This window comes from Alosa pseudoharengus, unplaced genomic scaffold (genome assembly GCF_046254945.1).
Source record: "Alosa pseudoharengus isolate Yale_2024_CS ecotype anadromous, Long Island Sound unplaced genomic scaffold, YU_APseudo_1.1 YU_APseudo_1.1_scf_5, whole genome shotgun sequence".
Classification (NCBI taxonomy): Eukaryota; Metazoa; Chordata; class Actinopteri; order Clupeiformes; family Clupeidae; genus Alosa; species Alosa pseudoharengus.
In genome coordinates, this window is record NW_027468837.1 from 32,539,562 (window position 1) to 32,556,471 (window position 16,910).

Here is a 16,910-nt window from a genome sequence, read left to right on the forward strand (position 1 = left end):
AGCACCACCAGTGGTAGTTACGTTTACCCCTGTTTTATTTGTGCTGTAATGTCTACTGACTATCCTTAGGTAAATGTCCTTCCATTTGATTAGTTACCACACATTTTCCTTAATTCCCTTTTGAATAACAAAAATAACCACAGTATTACTTTTAAATCATCATCTTACAAAAGATTATTGTGAACATTTAGTTCAGGTTAAGTTAGCCAGACCAAATTTAGGCCTGTACCCCGCCCATAAAATTTGAGTTCCAGTCTGGCTATGCCCGGCTTTGTATTTTAATCATTCTAATCATTCGGCCTTAAAGGCTTTCACCACTTTATGCTTCTGAGTTCCAGCTTCTTGACAAGTTGACAAATTATTCACAAATCAACATGAAATAACAGGAAATTACTAAAGTCACAACAGGATTCAAATGATATTAGGGGGCAGCATTGTATTGATTACACTTTTTTTATTGTCATCTCTCTCCAAACCATGGTATAAAATAGTATTCAACCATTGAAATACATGGTTTGCTTGACCGCCACCATCAGTTTCAAAGATTAACACATTCACAAAGACCAACACACTGTAGAATCTTCACACACATCATGCATGCACACACACATTATGTGTGTGTGTGTGTTTGTGATCTAAGTAGCCTAATTCTACTGCAGCCTAATCTTAGGTAACTTCATAGACCTAATACAAGAAATAACGGTCACTCATATGAAATGGACTGATTTGCACGAGTGCACGTTTTTGACATTAGAGTAGGCCCATGCCTTTTAAATGCTGTTACAACAGAGTTTCTAGGTAATGTTGCCATCATGTATTTCTGTCAAAGGCATTTGTTTTAGCATTTTAGATTTCATAAGTAGGCTACCCCCAATTACCCCGTGGATAAGTGGAATTTGCATCTTATGGCCTCCTTACACCAAACAACTTTGACAAGATTTGGGAAAGATACTTTAAAGACTGGAGTCTTTTGAGTAAAGCTTGAATGGGGGGCATAGTTAAAAGACTACAATATTTAAAGAATCTTTCCCAAATCTTGTCAAAGTTGTTTGGTGTAAGAAAGCCTTAACAATTACACAAATTCATCCAGCTCGAATGTACTCCCACGTGAAAATGCTTCTGTAGTAGGCCTAGACCTAATATTTCTCTTTCATGTTTGACACCAATGATGACACTGTACTGAGTAGGCTTCAATACAAACTTTGTCCTCTTGGACAGCCTGTAAATGTAAATGATAGGATATGAGGCTGGGCCTACTTGCCTAAATTATATTTCAAGACTGCACAGATCTGGAAAGTATAAACTATTCAAAACGTTTCTAACAACAAAATAATTTATACTTTTATTTTCTGTATCCTTATACAACTCTCTAAACACTTGTAAATAAGGTATTTCAGGCTTTTATGATGGCGTTTGTCAACATGTTTTCATGACGCCTAGCTGTAGCAATATGCGTGCGCGCTCACGAGTCCTCGCGGAAGCTGCTGCCAGTGGGGAAGATGGCGAATGTTTTGAGACTGGTGATTTACTACTGTAGCTGATAAAGGGAACTACCATAGAGCGGGTTACACAAGTAAACAGAAGGAGAGAGAGAGAGTACAACAGTGGTAAGTACGGTGAGTCAAATTAACAGAAATTCCAGAACTAGGTACAGAAAAATAGGTGTCCATCTTGATTTGTAAGCCTCCGTTAGCCTGTGCAGCATGCTAGCCACTAGCGTTATAGGTTAGTCTGGTTCAGGTCTAACAAGCTAGCTTTCGGCCTAGCTAACCGGCAGATTTGTTATGAGCAAGCTAATGTTGGACATACCAAATACCGGGACTGTGTATGCTGTCCCACACACCTTTAATAACTGATATCTGCTGTTGGGTATTGCGGTTATACCTGATGACAGAATCATGTTCCGTGTACAACGGCAAAACACTTAACGTTACATTGTGCAAAGTCCCTGCCCCAGCCATCGCTAGCTGGCTAACGTTAGCCGATTTTGTTAGCCAAATAACTAGTTTCCGTCAGCCTACTTCAAGTCAGGCGAATGGCAGTAGTTAAAATGTTCATTTGATCATTGTGGTTACATGTTAAATATGAGGGAGTTAACGTTATCTCACCGTTAGGTGCTTCACGCATTTTAAGTATCTAATTTCCTAAGGTGTGCCTGTATCATTCTAGTTACCATGGCTGACAAGCAATGGTAAGCTAACTTGGTTAGCTATATGTGAGTACAACACAGCAACACATAATATCAAATAAGCCTACCTAAAATATAAGAACTGAATGTTAAATGTGTGGCTATCTCGTGACGTTAACTATTTATCGAGCATGCAACACGGGTCAAATTCTTGGTCTGTTGTAAAGATTTACGTCAATGTCATGAAGAGGAAGAAAATTTACGTCTGCTTTTCTATTTTCATCTTGTAGATAGACAGACAATATTGTTATTCGTATGTGGCTGCCTCATCGATATACTTGGTCTCACAAAGCACTTTGTTGATCTTGTTAGTGTGACTTACCAGCATCCATATACCTTTTCTAAAAACGGAAGCCATTTGCTTGCAATTATTTTTAAAAGGTATGAGTGCTTATAAACATAACGTTAGCATTACGGAGTTGGATCTTCATCTCGACCAAATACATGATACTGAAATACATTACAGAGTGAACTGAAATACATTACAGAGTATTGGTTATAGTCTTATTTTTTTTTTCTTATTATTTTTCTTCTTCTTTTTCTTTTCCTAATATTTCTTCTATTTATTTCTATTTTATCAGGCAGAATGTCCCGCTCCTCAGACAGTGAGGATGGCTGCTTTGTTGCCATGGATACAGAAGAGGGTGGGGTGGGGTCAGGGGACACCAGTGTTGGCATGAAGGTGGGGGTAAGCGCTGAGGAGCAGAACGGGCAGAGCATGAGCCAGGACGAGCCAAGGAGTCACAGGGCCATGGTGGAGCTTCCAGAAGAAGTGCTGGAGTACATCCTCTCCTTTCTTTCACCATATCAGGAGCACAAGACTGCTGCTCTGGTCTGTAAACAGTGGTATCGTCTCATCAAAGGTGAGGACAATCCAGTTGAAGTGGTTATGATACTGTATAAATGCTGCTGTTAGTTTTGCATGTGGTAGTGATACTTTTACTGATATTTTTACTTGACTGATACTTTTACTTGGTTGCATGAGGCTATCGTTTTGTAAATGTAAATGGTGGTTTGGGCTCACATCCTTGGGCAGTTTGTATGGATGTGAGAATCAAGGTGTCATATTCACACCTTCTCTTTTTTCCCAGGTGTAGCATATCAGTGTTACCACGGTTTCCTAAGAGCTGTCCAGGAGGGGAACATTCAGTGGGAGAGTCGCACCTACCCGTATCCTGGGACGCCAATCACCCAGCGGTTCTCGCACAGTCAGTATATATCGTTGTCTCTGGTCACCCTGTCTACTGGCTGCCTAGGATTTTCTCCACCTTTCACCTCACCTTAAGATTCCATTTTGCATAAATGTTTCAGATGCTTGGAAAGCGCAGTGTAGATGTCCAAGGCAAACTAATAATTTTAGTAGTCACACATGAATTTCTAAGATTCTCCAGTGTCATATATTGGACATGATTGGCTTTGCTGTGAATTCTTGTCTGTTAGGTTTGTTCTCTGTGGAAGTTATAACATAAAACAACTTTAAAATCAGGTCTTTATAGAACAATATGTTACAGTGTAAGGCATGAAGCGTTGATGAAATGAAGCACTAATTTGGTGGCCTTCAGGCATTGGCATCTGTTTAAGAATGATGCCGCACTTCGCTGCTTTGTCAGTAAGTTTGAAGTAGCAGGATCAATACTTGTCCAGTTCCTTGGCTGCATTCACACCAGGCCGTTAGCAGGAAGTGCTAATTTACAGGGAAGCAGGCCTGTGTGAATGAGGCTGTATTGTCATTCAAGTCTCATCTTGTCAATATGGCCGCCTTCTAGTTTTCCTGAAGCAGCCAGTAAAGCAACACAATCAGTTGAGAGAGAGAGAGAGCGAGAGAGCGAGAGATTCTGAAGTTTAACATAGAACCTCTTTTGGTCTTTAACCAATGAGATGTCAGATACAATGTGATAGGTTTTCATTTGCCAAAAGTATATTTGTGCAATGAGAGAGGGTGTGTGTGAGTAACGGAGACAGTAGTGCTCTTTAAGAAATAGATTATCACCGTACAACGCAGACCCAAAAGGTACAGGGTAAAGGTGTGTAAGGAAGAGGGGATATCTGATCTCATTTGTTTGGCTTTTGTTGCTTATTTATTTATCAAGAATTGTACACAGTGATTTAGAACGCTTTAATGTTTCCCCTGTGTAATGAAACTAACTTGGTGTTTTGTAGGTGCGTGCTATTATGATTCCAACCAGTCCATGTATGTGTTTGGTGGCTGCACTCAGAGCAGTTGCAATGCTGCCTTCAATGACCTGTGGAGGCTCGACCTCAACAGCAAGGAGTGGATCCGCCCTTTGGCTTCAGGTATATGCTGGCGGCAGGACAGCCTCTTTAGGCATTCACCATCAATTATTGAGACGACAGTCTCTTCAGTATTTGGTACATCAGATATTTGGCACTTTTTGACACTTTAACAGCACTATTTTCAAACTGTAAAACTGATCATTTTATTTTGCGTCGACGGTACTCTATGTAAAAAATAAACCGGAATTTTCCCTTAAAGCTTCAGTTGGCAAGTCTGACAGATTGAGGGGACTTAGCCAAAATTTTGAATGTTTACAACTCTCATGCCCCTCCCCCACTACCACCGAGCACCCTCTCATCAAGTTTGTGCTCGTCAGTGCGCAACAGACTGTGATTGACAGTCAGATCTCACACAGGCCTATAGACCTGTAGAAGCCTAAAGAGAGGCCTCTAATGCCAGTGCACCACTGTCAGTAAACCCCTTTTGCACCCACACAACTACTTATCGGAACTCTTCCTATTACCATCGGTCCCGTATTTCCGCCGTCTTGCGTGTATGTGTCACTTAATATCCATTTCTATACAAACCAAGATGGTGGATTCCTAAAGAAATGCAGGCACCCACACCATAGGTGTATCTAAATGAGCTATGTACCAAAAATTACATTTTACCGTGACACGAAGAGCTGTAAACAGTGTTGTAAGGCTGCGTGTACACATCCGCTTGGAGCTCCAGTGGAATTTTAATTTCATGACGAGAATTCTCGGTCTAACCGTTCATGTGCAGTTGAAACGGCGTAAATAGGCGACCCACCAGGCCAGCACTAACCTCCGAGCGTGGTAAACAAAATCGGAAATTTCAGGCAGTAAGAAAAATGTAAGGTTCATTTATCAAATGTTATTTTGAAGTATTGAAAAACATCGCTGTTTTAGAATTTTCGAACGAAAGTGGTGATAATTGGAGGCTGCGTTTGTTTTACTGAAGTGTTTAACTCCGTTCTGGCCCTCTCCCCTGTGCAGGCTCCTACCCCTCACCCAAAGCAGGAGCCACACTGGTGATGTACAAGGACCTCCTTGTGCTTTTTGGGGGCTGGACACGACCCAGCCCATACCCCTTGCACCAACCCGAAAGGTTTTTCGATGAGATCCACACTTACTCGCCCTCCAAGAACTGGTGAGGGAAAACAGTATCACAGTAAAGAAATGTTTGTTCTGACTGTTTACAGCTGACAGCTTTCATCCTTTTCTCTTTGTCATACTTGCATTTGTCTCCTTGGTCAAACAACATGTTATATTAGAGCAGGGATTCCCAAACTGTGGTACGCGTACCAACGGTGGTACGCGAGCTGCCACTAGGGGGTATGCGAGATGAAAAGGGCAATGTCAGAAATGTTCTAAAAATGATTAATTAATTAATAATCGAATTAGTTCATAAATAATAAATCATTTCTAATCGGGTTATAATGATATGGAAACTTGAAATTAAAGGAAATAATTTGTAAACTCTATAGCAGGCTATGTTTTCATTAAAAAAATAAGCTACCCACAATGCATATGATTTCCTGCGGGCAGCCAGAATATCTGGCCTGTTCATTTCGTGGAAGTTTAGGCTATGTAGAAGGCTACGCAAACATGGAAAACTGTCTAAAAACAGGGACACTGTCCAAAAGGACTAATTAAAGCGATCGAAGAAGAGAAGCGAGACAAACAGAGCAGGAGACAGGTAACGATGGGAATGGGGGGCAGAATGATGGAGGTGGAGCGCAGGGGGGTAAAAAAAAAGGACGAGACAGAAAAGACTGCGGGAAGAAAACCAAAGTAGCCTACAGTATGATGAGGCATATAGGCCTCGGCTTCAAGTTGATTGGGAGACAGACTGCCCAAAGCCACAGTGCGTGGTTTGCAGTGAGGTGCTATCTAACCAGTCTAATGTTCAATCAATCAATCAATCAATCAAATGTTTATTTGTCACATACATTATACAGGTAGCCTATCAATGCAGTGAAATGCTTGTTCCACTGACTCCAAGACTGTGCAAAGGATATATAGAAAAGGAAGAATAAAGAAAGAAAGTGCAAAGGTGTTTAGGCTATGTTGGTGTTCCTGCTACAATCCTCATTTAAAATCCTGATAGCCTGGGGATAAAAACTTTTCCGCATTCTCTCCGTGTTGGACTTCAGGCAGCGGTAACGTTTCCCAGACCGTAGGATAGTGAAGAGGCAGTTGTTGGGGTGACTGGGATCCCTGATAATTTTCCTTGTTCTCGACTGACATCTCCTTATGTAAATTTCCTGTAGGTTGGGTAGGGCACTTCTGGTGGTACGTTCAGCTGATCTTACTACTCTCTTCAGAGCTTTACGGTCTAGCTCAGTGCTATTTCCATACCAAGCTGTTATACTGCCAGTGATAACACTTTCAATGGTGGTTCTGTAAAAGTTCTTCAGTAGTTGTTGAGGTAGCTTGAAGTACTTGAGGCGTCTGAGGTGGAAAAGACGCTGATGACCTTTTTTCACCAATGAATTAATATGCTTGGTCCAAGTCAGGTCTTCAGTAATATGGACTCCAAGATACTTAAAACTCTCTACCCTTTCCACTTGAGAGTCATTGATCATAAGTGGTTGATACATCTTATGCTGATCACGCCTGAAATCTATAAACATCTCCTTGGTCTTCGTAACATTCAGGAGGAGGTTGTTTTCCTGGCACCAGTTGGATAACCTGTCTACTTCATTCAAGTAAGCCTGCTCATTGTTCTTTGAAATGAGGCCAACTACTGCTGTGTCATCAGCAAACTTGACAATGATGTTGGAATCATGTACTGCTGTACAATCGTATGTGTAGAGGGAATACAACAATGGACTTAAAACACATCCCTGTGGCACTCCTGTATTGAGAGTAAGGGATGAAGAGATGTGACTACCCACCCGCACGGCCTGGGGTCTACCAGTCAGGAAGTTAAAAATCCATTTACACAGAGATGAATTCAGTCCAAGATCTTCCAACTTAGTGAGTAGTAATACAGGTTTGATTGTATTAAATGCTGAGCTAAAATCTATAAACAGCATTCTCACATAATTCCCTGCCCTGTTATCAAGGTGGGCTAATGCAGTATGCAGTATACAATTGATGGCATCATCCATAGATCTATTAGTCCGATATGCAAACTGCAAGGGATCTAGATTTAAGGGCAATGATGAGCAGATGTAATTTTTGACCAACCTCTCAAAGCACTTCATGGCTATAGACGTCAGAGCAACTGGACGGTAGTCTTTCAGGCCAGCAGGATGTGAATTCTTTGGCACAGGAACAATTGTTGATCTTTTAAAACATGTTGGTACAGTTGACTGAGCCAAAGAGAGGTTGAATATTTCGGTGAATACAGGAGCAAGTTGATCTGCGCAGGTTTTGAATACTCGTCCAGGAATGCCATTTGGACCTGCCGCTTTTCTGGTGTTCACGCTCCTAAATGCTCTCCGCACGTCATGCTCTGAGAGCGTCATGAACGCAGTCTCCACTGGGCCTGACAGGACTGACGCGCATTCAACATGCGCCTGAGTGATGTCCTCCGCGTTTTGGTCAAATCGCACGTAGAATGTGTTGAGCTCATCTGCCAGCGAGGGGGTCAGCGTTCACAATGGTGGAAGTTGGTGATTTGTAGTCCGACATCGTCCGTAGCCCTTGCCACATACACCTGGAATCTGACTGTTCAAACTGGGACCGGATCTTTTCCCCATACCGTCTCTTGGCTTCTTTCACCATTCTCCGTAGATTGTATGCGGCAGCTTTATATTCTTCCATGTTTCCAGATAGAAGTCCTGAGTTATAAGCAGCAGTTCGTTCATTCAGAGCTTCGCGGATGGAGTGGTTTACCCATGGCTTTTGGTTAGGGTATGTCTTCATGATGGCTTTGGGAACAGTGTCATCCACAAGCTTCCCTATGAACCCTATTACTGCTTCTGTAAACTCATCGATGTTCTCTTCAGATCTGGACACATCCCAGTCCACAATGCTCAGCGCATCTTGGAGCATGTTCTCAGACTCCTCTGACCAGAGCGTCACCTCACGCATGGCTGGAGGCTCGCGTTTCAGTTTTTGCTGGTACCTGGGCATTAGGAATAGACTTGGCTTTGTATCCATCTTTGAACAAAGTGTAGCAGTGATCCAGTGTCCTCTCCCCTCTGGTGTTACATTTGACGTGCTGATAAAAATCCGGCATGACCTTCTTGAGACGGGCCTTATTGAAGTCACCAGCCACAATCACAGCTGCATCCAGGTTGTCATTCTGTTGCTTTCTGAGAGTCCCGGACAACTCCTTCAGTGCTGTATCAGTGTCCGCTTGAGGTGGAATATAGATGGTGGTGACGATGACTGATGTGAACTCCCGGGGAAGATAAAATGGCCTGCATTTCACAGTGATGAGCTCCAAATCAGGTGAGCAGTGTTTTGCTAGTACCTTGACATTCCGGCTATCACACCAGCTGTTGTTCACAAAAATGCATACCCCCCCTCCTCTAGTTTTGCCAGAATCCGTCGTTCTGTCCATGCGATGTACAGAGAGAGATTCAGCAGGCTGAATTGCATGGTCCTGCACTGACGGTGTTAACCACGTCTCAGTTAGGCAGAAGATGTTACAGTCACGTATGTCTCTTTGGTATTTCAATCGTGCCCTTATGTCATCCAGCTTATTATCCAGAGATTGGACATTGGCTAATAGGACACTTGGCAACGACGGGCGGTGAGCCCGAGTTCTGAGCCTATTTCGGACTCCGGCCCGCTTTCCGCGATGTTTTCAACGCTTGCATCTTTTGAAGTTGGTGCGCTCATCGGCATTCCTGAGAATTTCGCTCGGGCAGATTGATTCCGTGAAAAAGTTGTCAAAAAGTCCATTGTTTTCCAGAAAACCAATGTCAATCAGTGCCTGGCGACTATATGTTACACGACCCAGTGCAGTTGGTGTAAATAAAATAATGGAAAATATTAAATAATAGCACAGTGTGGTAGGAGCCCGCAGATAGGCGTCCGAACGCGGCGGCGCCATGGCAACCAGTTCTCCACACTGTTTTTTTTAGCGTGAGAGCTCATAGACAAGTTGCACATTTTGATTTTGCTATTTGTTATTATATAGCGTGGCTAATTAAACATGATGCCTGGAATGCGTCAATAGAATGTGTTACTTTTCGGATGGTGGGGGTACGCGAGCCGAGTCAGGATGTAGCAGGTGGTCAGCGGGGAAAAAAGTTTGGGAACCGCTGTATTAGAGCAAAACTTTATTGCCATTGAGCAGAATACGGATGCAAAGACAATAGCTTGGTCTCCATTTAACTCATTCACATATTTTAAGCGCCTTCATGAAACTCTGTGACTTGTGAACAGCTTAAGGATCAACATGTAATCTTGTCAGGGCATAATTTACAGAAAAGTGTGATAAAATAGCAGATTTGAATTTGTGGAAATAAGTTAATTTTCATCAACTTTTATGGCATTACACGAATCAAGAGTTAATTTGCCCCCTTCTAGCGATTCAAGTTTTTAGATTCCTGTCATGCTTTCTTATTAGACTGGCCAAAATGTGCATATAACATTATTTATTTATTTATAGATAAGATGTGGAAAAGAAAGTGTCACAGAAATGAACACCAAATTGCATAAACTAGTAAGATGCTGAGCCTCACCAACTTGGTTATCTCTTACTATCTTGTTGTCCTTGTCTGTCATGTTAACCCATTTCTATCCTATCCGCTCAGGTGGAACTGCATAGTGACGACCCATGGACCCCCGCCAATGGCAGGTCATTCTGCGTCAGTCATTGACAGTACCATGGTGGTGTTTGGAGGATCTCTTGGAGCACGACAAATGTACGTAAGACCCCACACAACCAGTACTTGAGACAAGGTGCCATATTTATAAAAAAAGTGTTTAGCCTGGCCTGTTTGTCTGGCCAACATCTAAGCCTTAAAGACGCTGTAAACCCAAACCAGTGATTTTTATATCTCGTGACAGTGCGTCTTCAGCTGTGCTTTATTGGCGCCTTTCGCTATAGACCAGGTTTTTCTTGGTCAGTTGTGCAATGCTGTTTAGAGTGTGTAAGATAGCGATTTTTGGATCATGCGCCAGACCACACCTTATGTTGCTAATTAACACTCCCCTGGGCGCAAGGTTTAATAGAAGAATAGCGCATGGTGAAAAATCGACACTTTAAGTAAGTGTAAGATAAGAATAAGCTTTGCGCCACCTTGCACCACCTTGCACCAGGTGCACGCCAGGTGCCACTACGCGAAAGTCGCCCCAGATTTCAACATGACATGGAGGAGCTGTTGCTCTCCATATAAATACAAAGGCCCTGGATATCCGATGTCACTACCTAATGTATTTAATTTATTAGGTATATCTTCAGTCTGTAAATCTGCCTTCAGTCTGCGCTTGGGAAAGGGAAAAATAACACATTTGCTGTTCATTTGTCACAGCAGAGTAGAAATAAGCTCATAAAAGCAGCAGTGCAGGGATCCATGTATTGTGATAAGAGTCTTTTTTACCTCAGAGGACTGATCCTGAAAGGGACCACTTTCTCTTTTATTCTAAGAATAGCTTTTAGTATGAAGTCATGAAATCAGTTAGTCGCTTTGGCTAAAAATGCGTCAGCCAAATGTAATGTAATGTAAAACTCAGAAGTGCGTACCCTACATGTGTTTGATTCTTTATCATCACCAAGTTCAGTTCTAGTGTGCATGAAGACGCATAAATGTTCTGAAATGTTTCTAATTTCTTGAAGCCACATCAGTATTTTTGAAATATAGGCTTATATCTAGACATGGTCAGTATTAAGGGCCTTTCACATCAGAAATGATGACTGGTAACGATAACAGAAGTACTGCTGTAGTTAATATGAATAACAACGTCCACAACGCATGTTATGACAATGACGTCATGAAGAATGAAGAATCATTGGGGATCTCTTTCAGAGTGATTTTAAGAACCAAAAAGCTGACAGCCAATCAGAGTTGAATTTTAGATATCACATTTTATCATCATGAGAAGAGGCGTGTAGATGCTCATATTGTTATAGTTATGTCTGTCTTTATAGTTATCGATCCTTTACAGCATGTTAACTGACCTGACACAGCTCTAAACTGACAAGTGTTTGACATTGAAACACCAGGGGGAACGTATGCTGTGAGGTGACCATTTCACGTACTGTGGCGGAGTCCTGCTTGCCTGTGCCGCATCAGTTACTCCTTCCTCCCTTCCAGTTGTCCTGGTGTCACTGAGTAATGTTAGCTGTGCTTTTGGGTTTTGCAGGAGTAATGAAGTGTGGGTTCTGGATCTGGAGCAGTGGTCCTGGTCCAAGCCCAACATCACCGGCCCCAGCCCTCACCCCCGCGGCGGCCAGTCACAGGTGAGCTACCATTCAGTTGCTCCATCCAGAGTTCCTGAATCTTGAGACTGCCTTCAGTGCCACATGCACTGTACCATGTCATCCATGTCCTCCAATGTCATCCATGGTAATGACTTGACTGAGTTGTGTTGCAGAAAAAAAATCATTTTTAAAACAATGCTAAAGGTAGCTTTGAACAGTGTTAAAATGTCAGTGTTAGTACTTCATGGTACTGCAGTGGCATATTTTTAGTAATTAATTGACTGAAATTGATACTAGAAATAATGCGCTGAGGTGACCTATATGAGTAGATTCACTTTGCTGTAACACAGCAGAAATATAATCCCCCCCCCCTTCTGTGTGCTACCTTTTCTAATATGTGTTGCCGTGCCGACCTGCCCATTTGTCTTTCACAGATTGTTATAGACAACGAGACATTGCTTATCCTGGGAGGATGTGGTGGTCCTAATGCTGTGAGTAGTCTGATCATTCTATACTGTGTGCCACTATCAGTCTCTCTGTGTTTGTCTTTAGCTGACTTGATCACATCCTTTTTCTTCCTGTACGCTTCTGTTGTTGCTCTGGTTAATCTTGAGTCAAATGAAGTGCAAAGTGTATTATTTTGACCCGAATGCATTTGTTCCTGGCTGCAGTGGTCATGTGTGTAGTACATAGCTGAGTATAGTGCTGAGTTCTTATGTATATCTTGTGCCGTAGTTACTGTACTCTATGTGAAGTGGACAGACATGTATATGAGATCAGTCAGATAACAGGATTGCTGTTCTAGGGTGATATACCCAGCAATACCTAAGGATCCACATGTCCCGGTACATAGTCTTAGTATGGACTGATAAAAGATGAGATGAATATTGACACACTGAGGTGGGAGCAGTCACTGTAAAACGTATTTCAAAGGTGAAGCAACTTTTAACCAAATGTGGGTTTGTTGTGGGAGGACCTGGCTAGGGCTGTGTATTGGTAAGAATATGGTGATACAGTACAGTTCAAGTTCAAGTTTATCACAATACATGGGTTACGATTCAATACATTGTGATATATATTGTTGTGATAACATCTAAGTAAACAAAAGTCTGCTTTAGACAAACAATTCAGTACACTGCACAGTACAGTTCTGCCTAACAAAATAAAGTGCTTGCATGTAAACTATTAATAAAAAAAATCCATTTGAATTTCGATACAGTATTGCCAAATAAAATATTGCAATACTCAATGTTATCGATATTTTCTTACACCCCTAGACCTGGCAGATAATCTGTCCTCTACACATGATCTGGCTCCAGAAAGCACTTAGAGGCCGTTTACACGACACCGCCGGGTGGATTTTCTCTTACCGCTTTCACACCTTTAACGACTCCGGCAAGAAAAAACCTTGCGTGTACACACAGAGGTGTAACCGGCTAAATGTGCTGTAGTGCATATGCCAGACCATTCGATGGCGCCGCTGTGCAGAAGCTTCACGATAATTTCGCGTGAATCGCGTAGAAGAAAACATTGTTGAAACAGTTTGTTAAGCCAGAGAATGTCAATATGTGAATGATAATAAGTGCTCTGGTTAAGCAGTCGCATGAAATAAGGAGACTACAGACAATTCGGTTTTCAATTCAACTGTTAAACTAATAAAGTTCATTTTCAAGGTATGTGACTGCTATGTGAAATTTAAAATGCTTAGCCTACGCATTGCATTAGGTCTGAGCACCACTGGAGAAAACACTAACATGCAGTAAGCTAATGTTTAACTGTTTAACGTGTGCTTCTAACTTAGCCACTAAAGGCTGATAGGCTACATTGTGCATATAAATCATGACAGGGGAAAGAAAATTTTTTTTTAATATGATAAATAAATGTTTTGGTTTGTTTTGACAAGCAACATGTCAGATCGAGTGCCATGGCTGAGTTGAGAGGTGGGGCTATGTCGTCACCTACAGGCGTCTACACGGCGAAAGTTAGCCGGCGGTTTCAAAAGTTCCCACTTCGGAAGCCGGTTTCAAAAGCTATCGGTTTCAGTCTCCTAAACTGCCGGCGTCGTGTACATGCAAGGCGTAACCGTTAACAAAACCTCACCGGTTTCACAAAAACCGGCGTCGTGTGCACGGCCCCTTAAAGTGCAGAATCTGGATCTGTGTGAAGGGTTTCCTGTATGACTTGACTCTGAAGGAAATACTCTTAACAGTCTCTCTCTCTTTCTCTCTCTCACTCTCCCCCTCTCTCTCTGTCTCTCTCTCTTATCTCTCTCTCTCTCTCTCTCTCTCTCTCTCTCTGTCTCTCCCCCCTCTCTCTCTGTCTCTCTCTCTCCCCTCTCTCTCTCTCTCTCTCTCTCTCTCTCTCTCTCTCTCTCTGTCTCTCTCTCTCTCCCCCCTCTCTCTTCTCTCTCTCTCTCTCTCTGTCTCTCCCCCCTCTCTCTCTGTCTCTCTCTCCCCCCCCCTCTCTTTCTCTCTCTCCCTCTCTCTCTCTCTCTCTGTTCTTCCCTCAGTTGCTGAAGGATGCCTGGTTGCTGCACATGGGCACCCCGGCGTGGTCCTGGCAGCAGCTGCGTGTGGAGAACGAGGAGCACGGCGCCCCTGAGCTCTGGTGCCATCCAGCCTGCAGGGTGAGACTCGTATGGCAGTGTCTGTTTCACCCTCTCATGTTACACTCTCACATTCTTCCTCTTTTCCTCTTCCTCATTTATTTCTCCTCCTCCCTCCCTCCCTCCCTCCTTCTTGTTCCATCGGTTCCATCGGTTCCATCGGTTCCATCGGTCCTTAGTTTTTCAGCGCCTCCACCTTTACTCTCTTTTGCTGTGCCCTCCTGCACTGTGTCTTCTTCTCTCTGTGATTGTGTATTTCTCCCTCTCTGCCTGTAGGTGGGTCAGTGTGTGGTGGTCTTCTCTCAGGCGCCGTCCGGTCGCGCCCCCCTGAGCCCCAGCCTCAACTCTCGGCCTTCTCCCATCAGTGCCACCCCCGCTCCGCTGGGGCCCGAGCCCCCGTCCCTGCGCTCCCAGTCCCCCGTGCGCAGCGGGGCGGCCGGGGTGGTGCTGGGCGCCGTGGAGGAGGCCCCCTGCGTCAACGGCCGCTGGGGGACGCTGCGTCCGCGGCCGTCCCCGCGCTCCGGCGCTCGCGAGGGCAGCCCCTCGGCCTCTTCTCCGCAGCAGCAGCCCTCCCCTTCCCAGGGCCCCGACAGCCCGCCGCTCCCGCCGCTGCTCAACGGCTCCTCCCCCTCGCCACGCACCAGTCCCGCCCAGGCCGCCTCCCCTCCCTCCCGGCCTCACGCCCCCTTGGACTACAGCTGGGACTCGCCCCCTCCCCCCTCCTCCTCCTCCTCCTCTTTGGCCTCCGCCCCCGAGGCTCTCAGCACCAATGGCCTGCACACGCCACCACCCTCTGCCTCTCCTCGCACGCCCCCCGGGGCCGTGTCCCCCGCCGCCCTGCGCCGGGGCCTGGAGGCCGTCAAAGCCCTGTCGTCTTCCTCCTTACCCTCACCCTCTCCGTCCTCCTCCTCCTCGGCGGCAGCTACAGCAGGGGGTGGGGCCTTAGCCAGCCCGCCCCCTTCCTCCTCCAGTCCTCCTCAGGCTCCACCCCCCACTGACGGACACTCCATTCCACCAATCGCCCGGCGGCAGCTGGGCCACCACCCGCCCCAGAGCCTGAACGTGGGCAAGCCTCTGTACCAGTCGCTCAACTGCAAGCCCATGCAGATGTACGTGCTGGACGTGTCTCGTGCCAAGAGTGTGGGAGTGGTGGCCTGGCGCGTCTACGGCAGTGGCGGAGCGCCGGCCGCAGTCACCGGGCCGCCCGAGACCAGTCTGCACACGGTGGTGCAGGGCCGCGGGGAGCTCATCATCTTCGGCGGCCTCATGGACAAGAAACAGAACGTCAAATATTATCCCAAAACCAACGCCTTGTACTTTGTGCGCGCCAAAAGGTAATGTAGCAGGGCAGGAAACAGACGGACGAGCAGACTGACACTAACTTGTACCTGTGGGTTTGGGAGAGTGTAAAAAAAAAAGAACAATGGATTCCACAATTTAATGAAAGATGAGGGGGGATGTTCCCTCCATTCAGCCCGGCAAGGGAATTTAAACTCGCCTTTACCTGGAGAGGGAGGATCTTGGGGAAATAAAAAGAAGAAATGTCACTAAACCCTGTTCATCTCCTTTCCTACACTGTTAACCTCTAACAGACATCTCCGTTTGCTCAACTTGTTTGCTCAGCAGTATCAAGAATTCAGTACATTTAAAGGACACTCACAAATGAAAGACCCAGATCCTGAAGTGATGGTTCAAATCACTTTCCTGGCTCCCTCTTGTGTGTGTGTGTGTGTGTGTGTGTGTGTGTGTGTGTTTGTGTGCATGCTTGTGTGGCTGTCCGTGTAAGGGAAGGGTGAGAGCTTTGTGTGAAAGTGTTTCTAGTGTATAACACCGTGTGAGTGTGTTTGTGTGTATCCTCTTTCTGTGTGCAAACGATTTGATGGAGGGGAAAGAAGATCAAATGAAAGGACAGCAGCGGACTACTACCTTGCTTTTTTATCACTTTCAACCTGCATTGTTTACATTGAACACTCCGTGTGAATGTGTGTTTATGTGTGTTGTTTGTTTGTGTGAATGGATGAGTTTTTGCGCGTGTGTGTAAAAAAGCAGTGTGTTGGCGTTTGGGAAGGGCAGGGGTGGATGAGGGGTGTTGCAGTGAAATGTAAGCAAAGTCAAATAATAAAGGCCTACATGTCTTAACTGTATTTTGGACTTCTTAAGTGAGAAGAATGAGTTCGGTCCTAATAGAGTTGACTTGTCCGTTTTATATTTTCATATGTGATTCTGCTCAAATATTCTGTTTCCCAGACCACTGGCCATAGATGAGACTCGTTAAAAATTGCTGCCTTAGTGACCGGGTAAACACCAGCCAGTGATGTGTGTGGGTTCCCATTTAATCCGAACATTTCTGACGAGTGAAATGAGAGCATGCATGACCTATGCACGCTTTCCCTGATAAATGGTCAATTCTGTTCGTAAACAATAATAGTTTTGTCATGCACAGGCCTATCTCCTACCCCAATGGTTCAAGATGCCACTTGGGCAGTAAACTGACCCAATATTACTCATGCAATCAAAATTCATAGTCT

General features: G+C 44.4%; 1 protein-coding gene across 2 annotated transcripts; it reads left to right on the top strand.

Annotated features, from left to right (window-relative positions):
* The first annotated feature begins 1,482 nt into the window (after positions 1 to 1,482).
* fbxo42 (F-box protein 42) lies at positions 1,483 to 16,500 on the top strand. 2 transcript variants are annotated; one of them, XM_076268003.1, is made up of 10 exons: positions 1,483 to 1,616; positions 2,770 to 3,051; positions 3,280 to 3,396; positions 4,349 to 4,483; positions 5,444 to 5,597; positions 10,168 to 10,278; positions 11,720 to 11,816; positions 12,212 to 12,268; positions 14,287 to 14,403; positions 14,659 to 16,500. In XM_076268003.1, exons 2-10 carry the CDS (start codon positions 2,775 to 2,777, stop codon positions 15,718 to 15,720), a joined length of 2,127 nt encoding a protein of 708 aa, XP_076124118.1. In that variant the 5' UTR covers positions 1,483 to 1,616; positions 2,770 to 2,774; the 3' UTR covers positions 15,721 to 16,500. The 2 variants fall into 2 exon arrangements, with proteins under 2 accessions (XP_076124118.1, XP_076124117.1); XM_076268002.1 differs by having other exon boundaries at positions 1,483 to 1,607.
* Positions 16,501 to 16,910: the final 410 nt, after the last annotated feature.